Source organism: Dermochelys coriacea, chromosome 23, assembly GCF_009764565.3.
Source record: "Dermochelys coriacea isolate rDerCor1 chromosome 23, rDerCor1.pri.v4, whole genome shotgun sequence".
NCBI lineage: Eukaryota > Metazoa > Chordata > Testudines > Dermochelyidae > Dermochelys > Dermochelys coriacea.
The window spans coordinates 8,515,163-8,532,783 of NC_050090.1; the positions used below are offsets into that span (position 1 = coordinate 8,515,163).

At 39.5% G+C, this 17,621-nt stretch overlaps 1 protein-coding gene across 2 annotated transcripts; it reads right to left on the reverse strand.

Annotated features, from left to right (window-relative positions):
• Nucleotides 1-1,241: 1,241 nt before the first annotated feature.
• On the reverse strand, nucleotides 1,242-17,372 carry LOC122457266. 2 transcript variants are annotated; one of them, XM_043501295.1, is made up of 10 exons: nucleotides 17,281-17,372; nucleotides 15,461-15,511; nucleotides 13,800-14,090; nucleotides 12,773-12,817; nucleotides 11,479-11,580; nucleotides 10,363-10,387; nucleotides 8,224-8,276; nucleotides 7,496-7,527; nucleotides 4,947-5,058; nucleotides 1,242-1,892 (listed from the first exon to the last, which is right to left on the reverse strand). In XM_043501295.1, exons 1-10 carry the CDS (start codon nucleotides 17,324-17,326, stop codon nucleotides 1,876-1,878), a joined length of 774 nt encoding a protein of 257 aa, XP_043357230.1. In that variant the 5' UTR covers nucleotides 17,327-17,372; the 3' UTR covers nucleotides 1,242-1,875. The 2 variants fall into 2 exon arrangements, with proteins under 2 accessions (XP_043357230.1, XP_043357231.1); XM_043501296.1 differs by having other exon boundaries at nucleotides 17,221-17,365.
• Nucleotides 17,373-17,621: the final 249 nt, after the last annotated feature.

Sequence of the window (17,621 nt, forward strand, 5' to 3'; positions counted from 1 at the left end):
GGGTGACTTGATTATAGTCAATAAGTAACTGCATGGGGAACAAATATTTACTAATGGGCTCTTCAATCAAGCAGAGAATGGTCTAACATAATCCAATGGCTGGGAGTTAAAGCTCAACTAATTCAGACTGGAAATAAGGTATAAATGTTTAACGGTGAGAGTAATTAATCTTTGAAACAATTTACCGAGGTTTGTGGTTGATTCTCCATCACTAACAATTTTAAAATCCAGATTGGATGTTTTTCTGAAAGATCTGCTCTCAGAGTTATTGTGTCAAAGTTCTCTGTCCTGTGTTCTACAGGAGGTCACACTAGATGAACACAGTGGCCCCTTCAGGCCTTGGAATTTATGAATCTATGATCACAATGGTCCTTTCAGGTCTCTGTTGTGTCCTGCCCAGAGGCAGTAATTTGCTGCTCTTTGAGGACCTGATCCTGAACCCATTGAAGGCAGTTGAGTCTTTCCATTGATTTCAGTAAGCTTTAGATAAGGCCCTAATTTATCAGCTTACTCCAGAAACTCCTCTTTTGACCCTTCCAGGTCTGATGCTGCCTCTGTGGTACCTGAAAAGAGTGGGTGTCTTCCCAATGTTGAGCAATATAACTCCCCAGCAACAGGGTGCACGTTTTGTCACAGCAGAAGGGAGTACAATCCAAGAATTAACCTAGTGTTTTACCCTCTATGGGCCAAATGCTCAAATGGAAGAAATTGGTGAAGGGGAAAATACTCAAAAGGACAAAAGTGGTGAAGCGCCAATGAAATCAATAGAGATATGTTTTTTTACATAGCAGAGGAACTATGAATATGCTCATGTGTTCAGAGCTGGGTGAAAGTTTTTTGGGGGAATAGTACAGAAGCTGAAAAAATGCATTGGGGGGCACTGAAACTATTAATGAATTTGGATTGAATGCGGCACATACTTTTGCCTGAAAAAATGGATTTTTTTTTAAAAGTCAAACCAGTTTGTTTCAACCATTTCAAAATGAAACATTGTGTCTTTTCATTTTAAAATGACATTTTAATTTTGAACTTTAGGTATATTTATGTTTTAAGGGGTGGAAAAACACTTGAAAACTAAATTAAATAAAAAAAAAGTTTAATCTCCAATAAAAAACCACCTCAGAATTAAAACAAAAAACAAAAAAACAAAAATAAACCTCATCCCAATTAGTTTAGTTTCAGTTTTTTCATTTTGTATAGTTTTGGATGTTTTCTATCCAAAATGGAAAACAAACAAACAAACCCAACAATAGCTTCTTCTTCTTCTTTTTTTTTGCTTTGGTGAAAAAAACAAAAAAAAAATCAGTTCTGGTTCAAAATAACTACATTTTTAGTTTGGTTCCTGAGATGAAAAAAATCATATATTTGCTCAATTCTGTACACAATACTGCACAATACTTGTTTTTCTTTTTTAAATTTTATTTTATTTTGCATATATCGAAAAAAAAGAAATTAAAATTAATTATTGTATAGAGATAAAGATAACAAAAAGAAAATTCTGACTCATATGATCAAATAATAAAGTGAGCCCTCTCATACATTACAGTCCAGCATACATGTAAGAGAAATAAAATTATGATTTATAATACAGCATCATCTATTTACATCAAACTCACATTCTCCCTTTGCACAGGAGGAACTAGTCTGAAATTAACACACATCTTCATCCCCAGTTAAGAAATCAGGTAGGTTAAATTCATGTTGCTCTTTATTTCTCTCTTCAAAAACCAAAAATTTTGCATATTTCCAAATTTCTGAAATGTTCCTTCACTGCTTGAGTGTCTTCTTCTTTCCTCTTCTGCTGGCTCTGACAAATTGAAATCAATCTTTGAAAAAACTAAACTGAGATGCTTATCTTCCAACATCCTGCACCTCTCATGGTCTGTACAAGTCTACAGGAAAATGAGAAGGAAACATGGAAAACATATTAGCTACCTGCAGATCTCACACCATTGATCCCCAGAAAATTTCACCCTATCCCAAACAAAACACACCGTTGATTTAAGTGAAGGTTGCTGAGAGAGATATGATTTGTACAGCCTGTATTCCAGAGACAGAATGTAAATATTACAGGCTAAATTGTAACTTGGACTGGACACTGGAATAGGGGACGAGATGGACTCTCAGACCCCTGCAATGGCTGTCTGGACACTGGTTCCAGGCATGCAAAAATGGGAAAGAGAGAGATGGTGCCACCCACCTGCCTCAATGGGTGGAAAACTTGATGGGGTCAGGGGTGATTGCGACAGCCCCAGTAGAAAGAGGGAGGAGAGCACTTGCTTCAGAGGTTCTATCCACCTCTTAGCCAGTGGGGACAGAGATTGTGGGGACAGTGGGGAGATTGTGGGGACAGTGATTGGTCCCTTGCTGTCGCCTTTGGTTAATTTAAGCCCTAGCCTGGGCCATGTGGAGCCTCTTTTTACTCCATTTCAGCAGCCCCAGCCCCACCCCTGTAATGGTAGTTTCAGAGTTGTGTCTTGCCAGTGCTGTGGGTCTGACCGATGGCCCGTTTGGGGATCAGGAAGGAATTTGGAATGAATGGACGATATAGCAGATAGTGCCTCTCCCCTGTGTTAAGTTTAATGAAGTTGCAGCCTGCCATGCAAAATCCATCCCCGTGTCTGCCCTTATTTATCCCATGTGCACATCAAATCAGCCACCTCTGCAATAAATTCTGGTCTAGGACCAAACCCCAGTTTTTGCAAATATTAGTGTGGCAATTGGTTTATAATTATTTGGAGGTGAATGTAAAATTGGTGCATTGTGCAGTCCCTCAAGAACGAAATCCTCTCTCTGCATAAGAAATACAGAAGCAAATCAATTTCCTGTTCAAACCCACTATCTATCAATCTGTCCATTTATCTTCAACCTTCCCACAGAGAGGCCACCAGATGGAATGTTACAGCAAAGAAGATAGAGATTAAATCTCAGGAACAACTTCCTAATGGTAAGAACAGTAGGAAAATGGAACAGACTGCCTAGGGAAGTTGTGGAATCTCCTTCACTGGAGGTTTTCAGAAAGAGGCTGGATAGCCGTCTGTCTTGGATGTTTGGACACAACAAATCCTGCATGTTGGCAGGGGTTAGATTAGGTGGCCCTTGCAGTCCCTTCTGACCCCATGGTTCTATGATTTTCTGAGATTGCAGGCCTGGTTCTGCCACTCTTAGTCACTTTGAAAAGTACCTTGCTCTACTAGGCATTTATGCGCATAGCACATGAGTGCTCCCTATAAGTAAAAGGGCAGAATCTAGCCCTGTTTCAGTGCATTTGCCTGTTCTAAGTGTGAACTCTCTGTTGAGACTGCAAACGATCATGCCGAATGTGGAGGTGGGACTCCTGATTTATGGCTAAATCTGGGGCAGATATTTATAGAACTTTGGGCCTAAATTTTCAAAAGTGACGAGCGATTTTAGGAGCACATATTAAGACACCTTAAAAGGGCCTGATTTTGTGAAAATTGGGTTTTTCTAAGATGCATCAGTGTAGATGCTCAAAATCGTGTTCCACTTTTAAAAAATTAGTTTTAACTTGTTAGACAATTTTTTTCTCTTTACAAATTGGCTGAACAGATTGTGATTATCTCAAATCTATTAATAATATGAATTTATTAATTAAACAATTTCAACAAAATATTCTTGGTGCGTAGCCCATTTACATTAAGTTCATTGCATTTTAAAATATAACACAGTCAGGTTTGCAGTGTGAACACTCATGGCTGAATTAGAAATTCTCTCTCTCTGACTTTTGATCTAACATTTACTTCTGATTTTCTGACTCCATGACCAAACTGAAGCAAACTCATCAATGGAGTGGTGCAGGAAGCAAATGTATTAAGGATGAGAACGCCATCAAGGAAAATCCAGAGTTTCTTTCTGAGCAAATATTTGGGAAAAAACCCCCAACCAACACCACCATTTTCAGATATTTGCTCAGGTCTTATTTTGCCACTTACCTGCCCCTAAAAAGACATGGGAGTCCCAGCCAATTTCACAAAGGCAATAGAATAAACTTTATGATATTATAGTAATTGCAGATTCATATCTGTGATTTGGAGGCTGGCTTTTGTATTATGAAATTCCAGGGTATCCATAATTCAACTTAATATGAAATTGCAACTCTTCTAGTGGTTATGGGCCTGACCCAGGACTCATTCAAATTATTGCTAGGCTTTCCATTGATCAGGACCAAAAGACTCCAAGTGCCAGGAAGCAAAACCCATTGAGTCTGATATTTATAGTCTATCTTCTCTTTCTTGGGTCAAAGTTTCCTTGATTCATAGAGTTTAAGAACAGAAGGGACCATTAGATCATCTAATCTGATCTCCTGTATAGCACAGACCTGTGAATTTCACCCATTTACTTCTCAGTTGAGCCCAATAATTTTTGTTTGGCTAAAGCATCTTCCACAGAGGCGTCCAGTCTTGACCTGAAGATATCAAGTGATGGAGAATCCACCACTTCCCTTGTTCTAAGGGTGAGTCACCCTCATTGTTAAAATGAGAGCCTTATTTCCAGTTTGCATTTAATCAGAGATTTCAAAATCTCTGACTGGTGGGAGCCAGCCTACAGGAAATAATTTTCCCCACTAGTTTACCCTTCTGAATGTTAGGATGCAATGAATTCAGGCTGTTCCTCCATGGGTCAGGGAGAAAGACCTGGATCTGCCTTTGATTGTTCTCATTCTATTTCTGGCCCCACTTCTATGGAAAATCAGATTCCTCAAGCTTAGGGCAGAAGGGGTCAGTTTCACCCTAGTTCTCCTGGTGGAGAAAGCTCTACATCAGTATGAATAAGTGACACGGATCCAGGCCCTGGTAAATAAACACATGTGCATAATTTGAAGCACATGGACAATCCCACTAATTATATACCTGGTGAAATGTATACGAGTGTTTAAGACCCTTGCTGAGTCCGGGCTGAGGCTGTGAGTGGAGTGGATCACTTACCATTAACATATAGCGGAAAGGCAGATTCATACTTCTGTTTGGAGTGACGTGTAGAACGAGGCACATCCTCTAGATCAAAATTCTGATAGATTGGCTCCGGGGCTTCTTTGCCCTTTAAATCAATGGGAGCATGTTAAACGGGGTGCAAAGGTGCTATTTTCTGACTGAAATGCTGTCAGAAAGCTGAGATTTAAAGGCATACCCAAAGAAGCTTCTTAGAGAGTGATCAAACATACCCATTATTAAATGGGAAGGGGGAATTTTGTTAATTGATCATAACTAAATAATGAACATACTGGGTGAAATACTGGTTCCACTGAAGTCAATGGCAAAACTGCATTGTGACTTTCACTTGAGGATCTCAGAATACTGTACAAATAGCCCCAACAAATCCATGTATACTTTATAACTAGTCAAATCTGACGCTGGGAGCAGATGCTTCGGGGGAAATGGATATTACACAGACCAACAGTCCTCAGAGATGAATGTATTGTTTTACTTTACACATTGCAAGCATCTCCATTGACTTCAATAGGACTGTAAACACAGCATCAAGTTAAGCATGTGCATAAGAATTTGCAGGATGGAGGCCTTAGATTGTAAGCTCCTCAGCTCAGTGGCCATCTGTTTGTTGTATGTGTGTACAGAGCGTAGTTTGATGGGATGCTGATCAATGCCCAGAGCTTCAAGGCATTACTGCATCATTGAACTGGCCAGAAAACTGAATTTTTGGTCCTTGGGAAATCGAGACATTTTGAAATTTCTTTTTGTTCAAAACTGGAATGAAAAGTCAAAATGGGAAAATTGACCAAGACACTAAATATCTGAAGTTTTTCATTCCAGAAATATTGAAATAGCCTTATCAAAATGTTTCATTTCTGAAAGGCTGGAATGATTCATTGTGACTTTATCATTTTGACTCTTATATATAATATAAAATATAATATAATATAATGTCTAAATGCCTAGACTATTATTCTATTCTATTCGAACATAAAAGTTGAAACCATAAAGTTGAAACACATTTTTGACTGTATTGCAATTAAATGTTTTGATAACTTTCTCTCAAAAATTTCAACATTTTCATGAAATATTTTGATTTTGTTGAATCAGCATTTTCTGATGGAAACCTATTCTGTCACAAAATTTTCAAACAGCTATAATAATAATAAAAATGAAATCCTGCAAGAGGCAGCTAGGAAATAATTTTCCCATAGGGAAAGTCTCCTCTAACCCCCAGTTGTTCCAGGATGGTTGATGGTTGACAGAACAAGGATTAATGGTCTCAAGTTGCAGTGGGGTAGGTTTAGGTTGGATATTAGGAAAAACTTTTTCACTAGGAGGGTGGTGAAACACTGGAATGCGTTACCTAGGGAGGTGGTGGAATCTCCTTCCTTAGAAGTTTTTAAGGTCAGGCTTGACAAAGCCCTAGGTGGGATGATTTAGTTGGGGATTGGTCCTGATTTGAGCAGGGGGTTGGACTAGATGACCTCCTGAGGTCCCTTCCAACCGTGATATTCTATGATTCTATGATATGCTCTGAAGCAGGCAGCTATATTTCTTCCAAAAGTCTTGGTGATTTGTAAACCCTGAGTTCTGTAATTCTAGGTGTCCTCGTTAACCAGATAAATAGCCAATCCTTTGGTGAATCCAGCTGAATTCAGCACAGAAGGAGATTCTTCTCTATACAGATTTTATCTTTCTGGCTTGAAAAGTGAAATAAGAATATATAGTCTTGCCATGGAATGTAAGTGAAAAAATCTCTGTGGATAAGTACTATTTATTGGAGAGGTGGGAATTCAATCTCACCTAACCTGTTGTCTTCATACATGTTTGAAAATGCCACCACTAAGATCACCCTATAGATGTATTCATTAGTAAATTAACATTTCCATCTATGAAGCATTGGCCACAAAATGGATATCAATGTTAATAATTTTTGTATTAGTCACGGAAACCCTGGTAATATACTAATACATGTTTTGGTAGCTTGAGGAATTATAGCAGGATGCTATTTTCTTGTTATTACAGTAGGATCATTTTTACATATCTAAATAGCAAGAGATATAACTCTAAACTGCTTAATTTCCCTGAACACATGATATCCCAATGGAAAACAGGTTTTCTGTCATATGGAAAATTTTGAGAGTTCAATTTTTTTTCATCCAGAATCAAGGTGAAAAAAAAAAATTTTGCAGATTTTTTGTGACACACAATTCTAGGGAAACATTGTTTTGGGGCAAACAAAATATTCTCTTTCAATAAATCTGAAACACTTTGTTTCAATTTTGACCATTCTTTATATTTTTAATTTTGTGTATAATTTCTCAAACAAAAAAGCTGTTTCACAAACTTACTGTCTCTAATTATATATCTGTACAGTGCCTAATTGCTCTGATCACAGCTGGGAGCGCGAAGCACTATCATAATAGAAATTATAATTTATTATAAATTTTTTAAGAAAAATACATGGAAACAGGAAATCATTGCTGTATATGTCAGACTTCCAGAGTATCATTATGGCTTAACAGCACAGCATAATCACTTACCATGCCATGGCAATATGCAACCCCATTGTTATCTGTAAAAAAAGGTCACATTTATAATAATTTTCGTTATAACACAGTTTCTGGTAATATTTTGCTGTAAGGAGCTTTAAAAAGTGAATTTGTTCCCTTACAATACATTTAATTGGTTTCTCAGCAAATGTAATAGGCACAACACAGTTCCCAAAAATGTTTTTTTTAAATATTTAAACTCAGAGCTGATTATTGAAATCAACCTGTTGAGCTATACATCCGAAAGAGGTAATTTGGGATGGATTTGTGCTCCAGACCTGATTTGTGCCAGATGCACATTCATATAGAGCTGCTTCTGAAATCAGTTATAATCAACATAGCTTTAAAATGGCAATGTGACCCAGAGAAATGGTCCCTACAGTTAAAATCAAGAGACCTGGGATTATTCCTAGTTCTTCCACTCAGCTGCTAATAGAGAGCAAAATAGGATGTTATGTTTTCTAATCAGTGAGGAAAGCATTAGTTACCATGCTGATAAATTAAGTACCGAGGTAGACAGAACTATTGATAGTTAAAAATTGCTGCTGGTGGAAATAATTTCCACTTATTCCAATATGTGCTCTTAACTGACTTGTCAGAGATCCTCGCCCCTGAATTACTACATAAACTTCACCAAACTCCCCATTCCTTCAAAAACCAAACAGCAAATGCATCTGTAGCTCAGAGCAATAAGTGATTAATGTGTCTGATTTTCATACCCGTGTACTGATCTTCAGTGGGATTATCGTTCCTCTCACGGAGGCTTTGCAACCTAATAAAAACAAGAGAAAAGTTGCACAAGTGAACAGGAGACATGAGTCATATTTAAAGTCTAAAATAAGAGATGGACCTGGCTCAAAATCCTGAAATTCATGCAGACTGAACATAGAGGCTGTGGAGAGTTAGAATCCAAATCTGCATCTACATCTGAACTGCACAAGTAGTCCCTGTCTCATCAGGATGCTAAATGAAACCTTGCATCTAAGCAGTCCAAGCACCACAGTCTCAAACTATGGAGTGAATTTTGAAATTAAGGGTCATCTCTCTTTAAGAAGTATATGCAAGAAAAGTGGCACAGAGGCTACTATGGAGCCACACACAGCCATAACAATTAGTTGGTTGGAAAATTCATTTATGTTGAACTAGAAAGGGTTTCATGGGGACATGTGGATTTGACAAAATTTTTGACTGGAGGAAGTCAAAATGAATTACTCCAACTTTCTCATTTTATTTCAATACTGTTAAAACTTTTTGTTTCAATAACTTTAACAGTTTCACTTCAATAAGGTGAACATGTTTCATTTCAACTTTGTTTTGATTCATTTCATTGTGACTTTTATAACGTTAAAATATTAATTTTAATTATTTATAATATATACTATATTTATGAACCATACAGTTAATATGTCATAGTATAGTATAATGTTTCAATGTTATGAAAACAAAACCTTTTAATGTTTCCAAAACTATTTTGTGGGAATTTTGGTGTTGCAGAAAATGTCAACGTTTTGATTTTTCATTTCTATTTGGCATGAAAACAAATGTTGAAATATTGGAATTTCCTGTGCAATGGAAATTCTGTTTTTTGAAGAGTGGTTTGCAACCCAGTATTGTTGGAATAGGAGAAAGCATCTTATCTTGTTCCCTCTTACCAGAAGCGGGCTTGTAGTGGGAAGCAGCTCATAGCCACATCATCCTGGGGCCATGCCTCTGCTGGAAACTGTGAAATTTTAACCCTGCCCTGACAACCTGCATGGAACAACTAGTGCAGAACTGCATGAGCAAAGCTTACCACTTGTTAGTGGATTTTGCCCCAGGCAAGCTGGAGTTTTCTTGGTGGGGAAGGACTCTCACAGATGGACATGGCCACCAGATCACTAATGAAAGGTTTCAGAGTAGCAGCTGTGTTATAGCCTATATCTGCAAAAAGAACAGGAGTACTTGTGGCACCTTAGAGACTAACAAATTTATTTGAGCATAAGCTTTTGTGGGCTACAGCCCACGTCATTGGATGCATTCAGTGGAAAATACAATAGGACGATTTTATATACACAGAGAACATGAAACAATGGTTGTTACCATGCACACTATAATAAGAGTGATCAGGTATTATTCCTGCTAGTAATAGCTCACCTTAACTGATCACTCTCATTATAGTGTGCATGGTAACACCTGTTGTTTCATGTTCTCTGTGTATATAAAATTGTCCTACTGTATTTTCCACTGCATGCATCCAATGAAGTGAGCTGTAGCCCATGAAAGCTTATGTTTAAATAAATTTGTTAGTCTCTAAGGTGCCACAAGTACTCCTGTTCTTTTTGCAGATCACAAACGGAGCTAATCTCTGTCTTTGTTCACACCCCTTTTAAACTGCAACTCTTAGAGTTGGGGACTGACATACTCTGTGTTTGTACAGCACCAAGCACAATGAGGCCCAGCCTGTTTGAGGCCTCTAGACATTGTTGCAATAGCAATGATTAATCATAACAATAGCAAGAACAACCATATAATTAATGATTAATAATAATATGTAGACTTTAAACTGTCTGGAGCAGGGACAGTCTTCTCTGTTACCTGTGTGTTCAGTGACCAACACAAAGGGACCCTGATTTCATGAATGAAGTCATGAGCTATCAAGCATTATCATTACCTCAGATACTATAGTGATGGTGGGGAGCCATAACATAATCCAGGTAAGCAGCTGAAGTACCATATATATCCCACAACAGCAACACCATTTAGAGGGAGCTGCTGTAAGTACCAAACACTCTGACTTGGACACAAGTTGATATATTACGTGGGAGTAATCTCTTTCTGTCTGTAACATGAGAGGTTTGATGGAATTACCCCATTCTTACCTTTCCTTTCTTCTTTTAGTTACAACTGAAAAAAAACAAATTAGAAAGGTTTAGAGAAAAATTCTTTGCCTCTCCCCAGAATATCAATGAGAGGGAGAGGAAGTTGAACAAACTACTTAAGGGATAAGGAGACAGGGGTTTGTTTCTGGAATTCTGTTAAGATTTAGGTTAGGGTTAGGGCTAGGTGAAGAGATCATCAGAGCTTATCACAAAAAAGTGGAGAAGAATTCACAAAGTCTTTTAGATTTTTTCCTGATTTTTTGAAATATAAAATTTTGAAATTCATATACTTTCATATGGCCTTAGAGTTCATAGAAAAAAATGAAGAGAAAAGTTTTGTGAATGTTTTTCTAGTTTATGTGGATTTTCATCCAATTTTTGAAATTTGAAAAATATTGACCAGCTCCCAAGTTCAGACTCAGTCAGTCCAGGGCTAGTGTCTAGGCTCAGGGTGAGTGGTGAAATCTGACAAGCTATGGGTTAATTTTGGTCTCAATCATGCAAGTCTCACAAAATCAGTTGTTCTTGCAAGATTTCTTCCATGTCAAGCTAAATCCAAATCACATCCAGAAAATATATCTGAAGCCAAAACTGTAGGTGCAAGTTATGAAGAGGAGGTGATAAATTGTTCTCCATGTCTATTAAGTAAAACATGAATAATGCTCTTAATCTGCAGAAAGGATGGTCTAAGGTTAGGTTTTAGGAAAACTTTCTAACTCTAAGGATAGTCAAGCACTGGAATAGGTTACCTAGGTAAGTAGTGGAAGCCCCTTCATTGGAGGATTTAAAGAAGAGGTTAGATAAACATCTGCCAGGGATCATCTAGGTTTATGTGGTCCTGCATGGATGGACTAGATGACCTTTTGAGGTCCTTTACAGACCTATGATTTTAAGTTCAGAGCTGGGGTTTAACCCCCATTTTGCTCTCTTTACCCTCAATGTCTGAAAGGGTTCACATTTCAGGTTCATATTTTCTATATGTCAATTATTTAAATGTTATTGTCTTCAGGTTTCCCATGTCTGAGAACACCATGTGGGAATCTCTTTTTTAGGTCTTTTGTTTGCCTCATATACCTGTTCATTTGTGAATAATGTGAAGTTTCCATGTTTACATACCTTTCTTCTTCTTAAGGTAATACATCAGGGGCAGAACAAGAGCCAAAATCACACCCACCAAAACAGGAATTGTAATTGTCAATATTGTATCATTTTCCAGTCCTAGAAAATGAAAAGAACATGGATACTCACATTGCATTAGACAACAAGGGAGGGGAAGGGCAGGAAAAACTTGATCAAGAGGTGCACATTTTTAACAGTCAGAGTAATAAACCACTGGAATAATTTGCCAAGGATTGTGGTGGATTGTCCATCAGTGGCAGTTTTTAGGTCAGGATTGAACACTTCCCTAAAAGAAGTGTGAAACAGGAATGACTTCAGGGAGGTCCTATGGCCTGTGTTACACAGGAGGTCAGATGAGATGATCAAAATGGTCCTTTCTGGCATTCTATAATTTATAAGAGGTGGGGAAGGTTGGTTTTGTAGAACCAGTGGATGGGGCAAAGGTTTCTATGTGACCCTGAGTAAGTCATGTAATGTACGCTGGGCCTCAGATCCCTACCTTCTCTAAAATGGGGACAATATTTCCCTACTTCACAGGGATGATGTTCTGATACAGCTCTTTTAGAGTCCCTAGGAATCAACCATGAGGGAGAGCAGCAATAGAAACAACATCTGCTCTGGCTTAGGGTGACTACCCACCATGCACCAAACAGTCTAAATGGTGCTTATTAAGTGGCATGCAGGGAAAACCATCCTTTTAATATTCAAGAAAATGAGAGGCGAGTAAAGAGAAAGGAACATGACACTCAGGGCTTCTCTGCATTACAGAGCCATGGCCAGTGTAGCTATGCCAGCAGCACGCCCAGTGGAGACACAGAGTGAGCTACTAGAAGGACAAGGTGAGTGAGATAATATGTTTTATTGGACCAGCTTCTGTTGGTGAGAGACATGCTTTCGAGACACAAAGAGCTCTTCTTTAGGTCTCTCTACCCAACAGAAGTTGGTCCAATAAAAGATATTACCTCGCCCACCTTGTCTTTCTAATATCCTGGGTCCAACATGGCTACAACTGCACTGAATGCTGACAGAAGTCATTCTTTGGCTGCTATAGCTACACCACTTCCCCGAATGACAGGCTGACAGAAGCACACTTTTGTTGGAGTAGTTGCGTCTACACCAGGATTTTGCCAGCATAACTAGGTTGACTGGGGTGTGTGAATTTTTACTTTCCTAGCTGAGATGGCTGTGCCGGCAGACCTTTGTAATGTAGACTAAGCCCCAGAATGGGCTCCAGCCTCTTAGCCCACAATAGAAATTACCAACTGTGTCAGAGTAAATTCAAATCAGTTACCTTGATAAAGCAGATTCTCAGTCGTGCTGCTCCTGGAACTGGCACCTGCACAGATAGTGCAAAAGCAGAAAATAGTTGGCATGAGAACAAATGGGGATGAAGTGGCCAGGAACAAATTCAGGCTGGAAATGTGAAGAAGGTTTCTAACCATCAAAGGAGGGAGCCTCCCAATGAGAAGTGTGGGGGGCAAACACGGTCACTAGTTCAAAGACAGAGCTTGGTAAATTTATGAAGAGGATGATAAGATGGGGTTACCTGCAATAGCAGGAGCTAGATTTGCTGTGGAAGGAGGCCCCTTTTAGTCCTGTGCCCCATGTTCCTATGAGTGATCCTCCTGGGAAATGCTGAGACAGCCCCTTAATCCTCTCCTTATCTTAATGGGGCAGAGGAACTGAAGAAATGTTTTGTAGCTTCAGGCCATATTAACTTTATGCTGGATTTCCCACAGGGCTCAGGGCAACAGGGGAACTGCCCCCTCAGCTTAGGAAAGTCCGGGTTGCCGGAATGGGCTAGATTTTCAAAACAGCACAGTTCCCTTTTAGGCACGATAATAAGTGGCCTGTTTACCAAAAGACTGAAGCTTATTGGGAGCACATTGGGTGCTCACCTGTCCCCAGGTGACCAAAGTATGTCCCTAAACATCCACATTTACAACATGTTAGAGTTGCTCTAATGTTTTCCCCTGAAAATGTTTTTCTTCACAAAAAATGCCTTTGTGACCAAAGTGAACATTTTGAAAGTGAATTATTTCCTTGTTTTCCAATGAAAATTTAATTATGTTTGAGTTTTGGTGGAAACTGTCATTATTTTGTAAAAAAAAAAAAAGATAACTGAAACCAAAAAACATTACTAACAAAATCTTTGATTTCTGTTTTTTCATAAAAAAACTGGAAAAGTTTCACAGGGAATTTTGAAAGAACTGAAAAGTATTCAAAACTATCTGTAAAAAAATAGTTCACAGTAATTTTAATTTCTGATAATAAACAAGTGCAATGTTTTATCCTTTAAGTAATTAGCACTGTCTTACCTGTGACCTTCAGATACCGAGCGACGCTTAGCAGAGAATTTAACACCTGGTTATTGTCATTTCTGGACATGTATCCACAGGAAATATTGCCTGAGCTTCCAGCCACGCTATAAGCTAAATCATAAGAGAATTTTCCTCTCTTGGCTTGCAGTCTTGAAATTTCCATCCCATCCTTACAAAAGAAAACAATGTAGACAGGGGTTCCTGCAGGGATTAAACATCTGCCATTGACAGTGTCCCCCTCATTAGCAGAGATTGTCCCCAAGAACATCTCAGCAGCAGGAAGTGTGCCTGGAAAAATAAAAACTCAGTGACTCATCGTCCTTAAATAGTTCATTTTCACATAATCAAGGGTCCATTGACATGAGTGAGTGCAGGATCACACTCTGCTAGAATTACTGGACCAATTGTCAAAGAGAAAATCTTTAGACTGAGATTTTAAAAGTAGCCTAAAGGACTTAGGTCCTCAAATTGCCTTCAAACGGATTGGAAATTGGGGGCCTAACCCCCCGGTCTCTTTAACGGGGTTTCCTTTGATAGCAGGGGATTGGAGGCCATGACCCCGGAGTATCTTTCCAGTCATATGTCCAGTGTTACTAAATACCTTTGCTGATTGGGCCTGTCATAAATATAAAGGGAAAGGTAAACATCTTTAACATCCCTCCTGGCCAGAGAAAAAACCCTTTCACCTGTAAAGGGTAAAGAAGCTAAGATAACCTCGCTGGCACCTGACCAAAATGACCAATGAGGAGACAAGATACTTTCAAAAGCTGGAGGGAGGGAGAAACAAAGCCTCTCTCTCTGTCTGTGTGATGCTTTTGCCGGGAACAGAACAAGAATGGAGTCTTAGAATTTAGTAAGTAATCTAGCTAGATATGCGTTAGATTCTGATTTCTTTAAATGGCTGAAAAAATAAGCTGTGCTGAATGGAATGGATATTCCTGTTTTTGTGTCTTTTTGTAACTTAAGGTTTTGCCTAGAGGGATTCTCTATGTTTTGAATCTAATTACCCTGTAAGGTATTTACCATCCTGATTTTACAGAGGTGATTCTTTTTTACTTTTTCTTCTATTAAAATTCTTCTTTTAAGAAACTGAATGCTTTTTCATTGTTCTTAAGATCCAAAGGTTTGGGTCTGTGGTCACCTATGTAAATTGGTGAGGATTTTTATCAAACCTTCCCTAGAAGGGGGGGTAACGTTTGGGAGGATTTTGGGGGGAAAGATGTTTCCAAACGGACTCTTTCCTAATAATAATACCGGTTAGATGTTTGGTGGTGGCAGTGAAAGTCCAAGGGAAAAAGATAAAATCGTTTGTACCTTGGGGAAGTTTTAACCTAAGCTGGTAAAAGTCCCCACATCTGTACCCTAGAGTTCAGAGTGGGGAAGGAACCTTGATAGGGCCCTTAGGTTCTTTGGGAAATGCAATATTCTACTTTAGTTTTATGTCCCGATCTTGCAATGAGCTGCAGGGGCAGCCTTCTGCACCTATGTGGAGTCCATTGACATTAATGGGACCCCATGAACTTCACAGAGTTCACATTGGGATCTGGAGCTTATCTGGCACTTGGTCAAATTTTACTCACACTGGATAAACCTCACTGAAGTTAACTGAGTTTCATTAGTTGGTTTTACTTCTGCAGCTACTTTGAGCAAGCACTCACCAGAAGAAATGCAGCTGGAATCCTGCCATTGCTGTGAGGCAAAGCTCAGAGCTTGGGAAAGAAAAGCAAATGTATTTTAGGGAAAGGAAACAAAACAAAAGAAGAAACATTTTCTTTTATTTTCAAGGTAGAACTTCACTGAAGTGCAAATGAAATGAAGTTTATGACTAAAACTAAGATTCATTAAGATATTTCACCCCCACTGTCTGTTCTTTAGAAAGTGTAGCTATTAAACTACATCTAGAATTTGTCACATTTTATACATGTTGATGTTTAAAATTAAATGTTCAGTTTTGTTTTTTACAAAGAGAAATACGTTTCTCGTCATCCTTTTCAACAGAAAATTTCTCATTATAATGTCCAGTAAGTTAATCATATCATCAGTTAAACTAAAAAGACTTTAACTAGATAAAAAGAAAGATAAAAATGATACAACATCTATGTAGCTACTTAGGGCTGGTTGAAAAATTTCCATCAAAACTGTTCAATGGAAAATTGGGATTTTAGCTCAATGCAATTTTTGCAGAAAATGTGTTCTTTCAACAGAAAATTTTGACTTTCGTGAAAAATCCAAAAAGCTGAAAATCCAAACTTTTTCAGATAAATCTTTTTGGTGTTGGTGTTTTGTTTTTCAATGAAAAGGTGACATTTTACATGGAAACTTTTGACAAACATTCTCTCTATATATTGTTTCATTTTGTGTGGAATTTTCCACCACACCCACCCTGCAAAAAGCCAAACAACCCCCAGCCCTTGTCACCATGGCACTAATCACCGTGGTACTTGATTGCTTCATGTACATCAAAAACACCCCTTTAAGGAAGGGAAGAACTGTTTTGTAGCCTCTGCTCTTTTCCCTTCCCTTGTTCTAGGGAGCTCTGCTGGGCGTATAAGATATTTTCTCCTTAATTTTGTTTATGGCGGGAACATTTACCAAAGAGGAGGGGCCCAAAGGTGAAGAGACTCCGTATTTCTCTGATCTCATCCCACAGAGTCCCATTGCCAGACAATGCCATGTCTCCAGCTCTACCACACTCTGCCCTGGGCTAGTTGTTCCCAGGAAGCATAGCTCCCTTAGAGGGTGGTGGATGGAGAAGCAGCTGAGGATATAGCTGGGACCTGCTCCATTAGTGGTTTTGAAGACAAGCCTGTGGCAGGCACTGAATGCAGGTTGGGAGCCGGGGTGGGACTGGAGTGGAGGTGATGTGCTCAGGACAGCCCATCCCACACAGGAGGCAGATGCTCTATTCTGCCCATGCTGGAGCCTTTGCATTTGGCTTGAGGGTCAATGGAACAAATAGACTGAGCCAGGCCCATGTGAGCAGCTGTATCCAGCCTGTTCAAGCTTCACCTCACCCTGTTTCTAACCGGTGACTTTTTAAACTCTGCATCACAGAGCGTCCCAGTCCATTGTGCAGGGTCAGCCTCTCGTTTACACTGTGGCCCTCTAGCAGGCCCCAGGGGCCCCAGAGAGATGCACCTACTCCCGCTTCACAGGCTCTTTGCACTCCAGAGCAGTGTAAAGGGGCATTAGTGTAAAGCAGAATCCAGGCTATGGCAACCTGTAAAAGGGCCTGAGTCTGCTTTCACTCACAGCAGTTCTGTTCTAGTTTAATTCCACTGGGCCCGATCCTTCATCACCCTGCATCTGGCAGACTTCCCATCCCGATTCAGTGTACATAATCCCACAAAGGGGTGAGGCAGCTGCAGCTCCTGGCTATCGGCGGGGTAAAGGAGAGGGGAACCAGGCTGAAACTCACCATGCATCATTTCTCAGAGCTCCACACGCACACAACACAGCCAAGTGTCACGATACTCACAGAGAAGCCAAAGCCACTGTGAGAGAAGCCCTGTGAGATTCGCCATCAGTTGTGCAGCCCGAGAACTCTGGAGTGGTCTCTGCTCCCCACGGCAGGGCCAACTCCTCCAAAGCATCAAAATGTGGAGAAAGTGCAGCTGCTCTGAGCCCTGCTCTAACCAGCATCTGCTCTTCCGGTCGTGGGTGGATAAGGTGCACGTCAGCTCTCTGCTCTGCACTTCCCTCTTCTCCTGGAGGCTTGTGTAGCTCAGCAGCAGCCTCTCCACCCTGCTCCCTTGAGTAGGTGCAAGAAAACCCACGCTGGCCTCTCTTCTTCTCGTTGGGGTGAGGCAGCAGGGATGC

Bases quoted from the DNA above. Each gene is read 5' to 3' on its own strand.
- LOC122457266 (XM_043501295.1), bottom strand. From the start codon at position 17,326: ATGGCGAATCTCACAGGGCTTCTCTCACAGTGGCTTTGGCTTCTCT. The intron at 7,528-8,223 runs GTATGAAAATCA...CTTTTTTTACAG, and splicing joins CACTGAAGATCAGTACACGG to ATAACAATGGGGTTGCATAT. The intron at 5,059-7,495 runs GTAAGTGATTAT...ATTGATTTAAAG, and splicing joins TTGCATATTGCCATGGCATG to GGCAAAGAAGCCCCGGAGCC.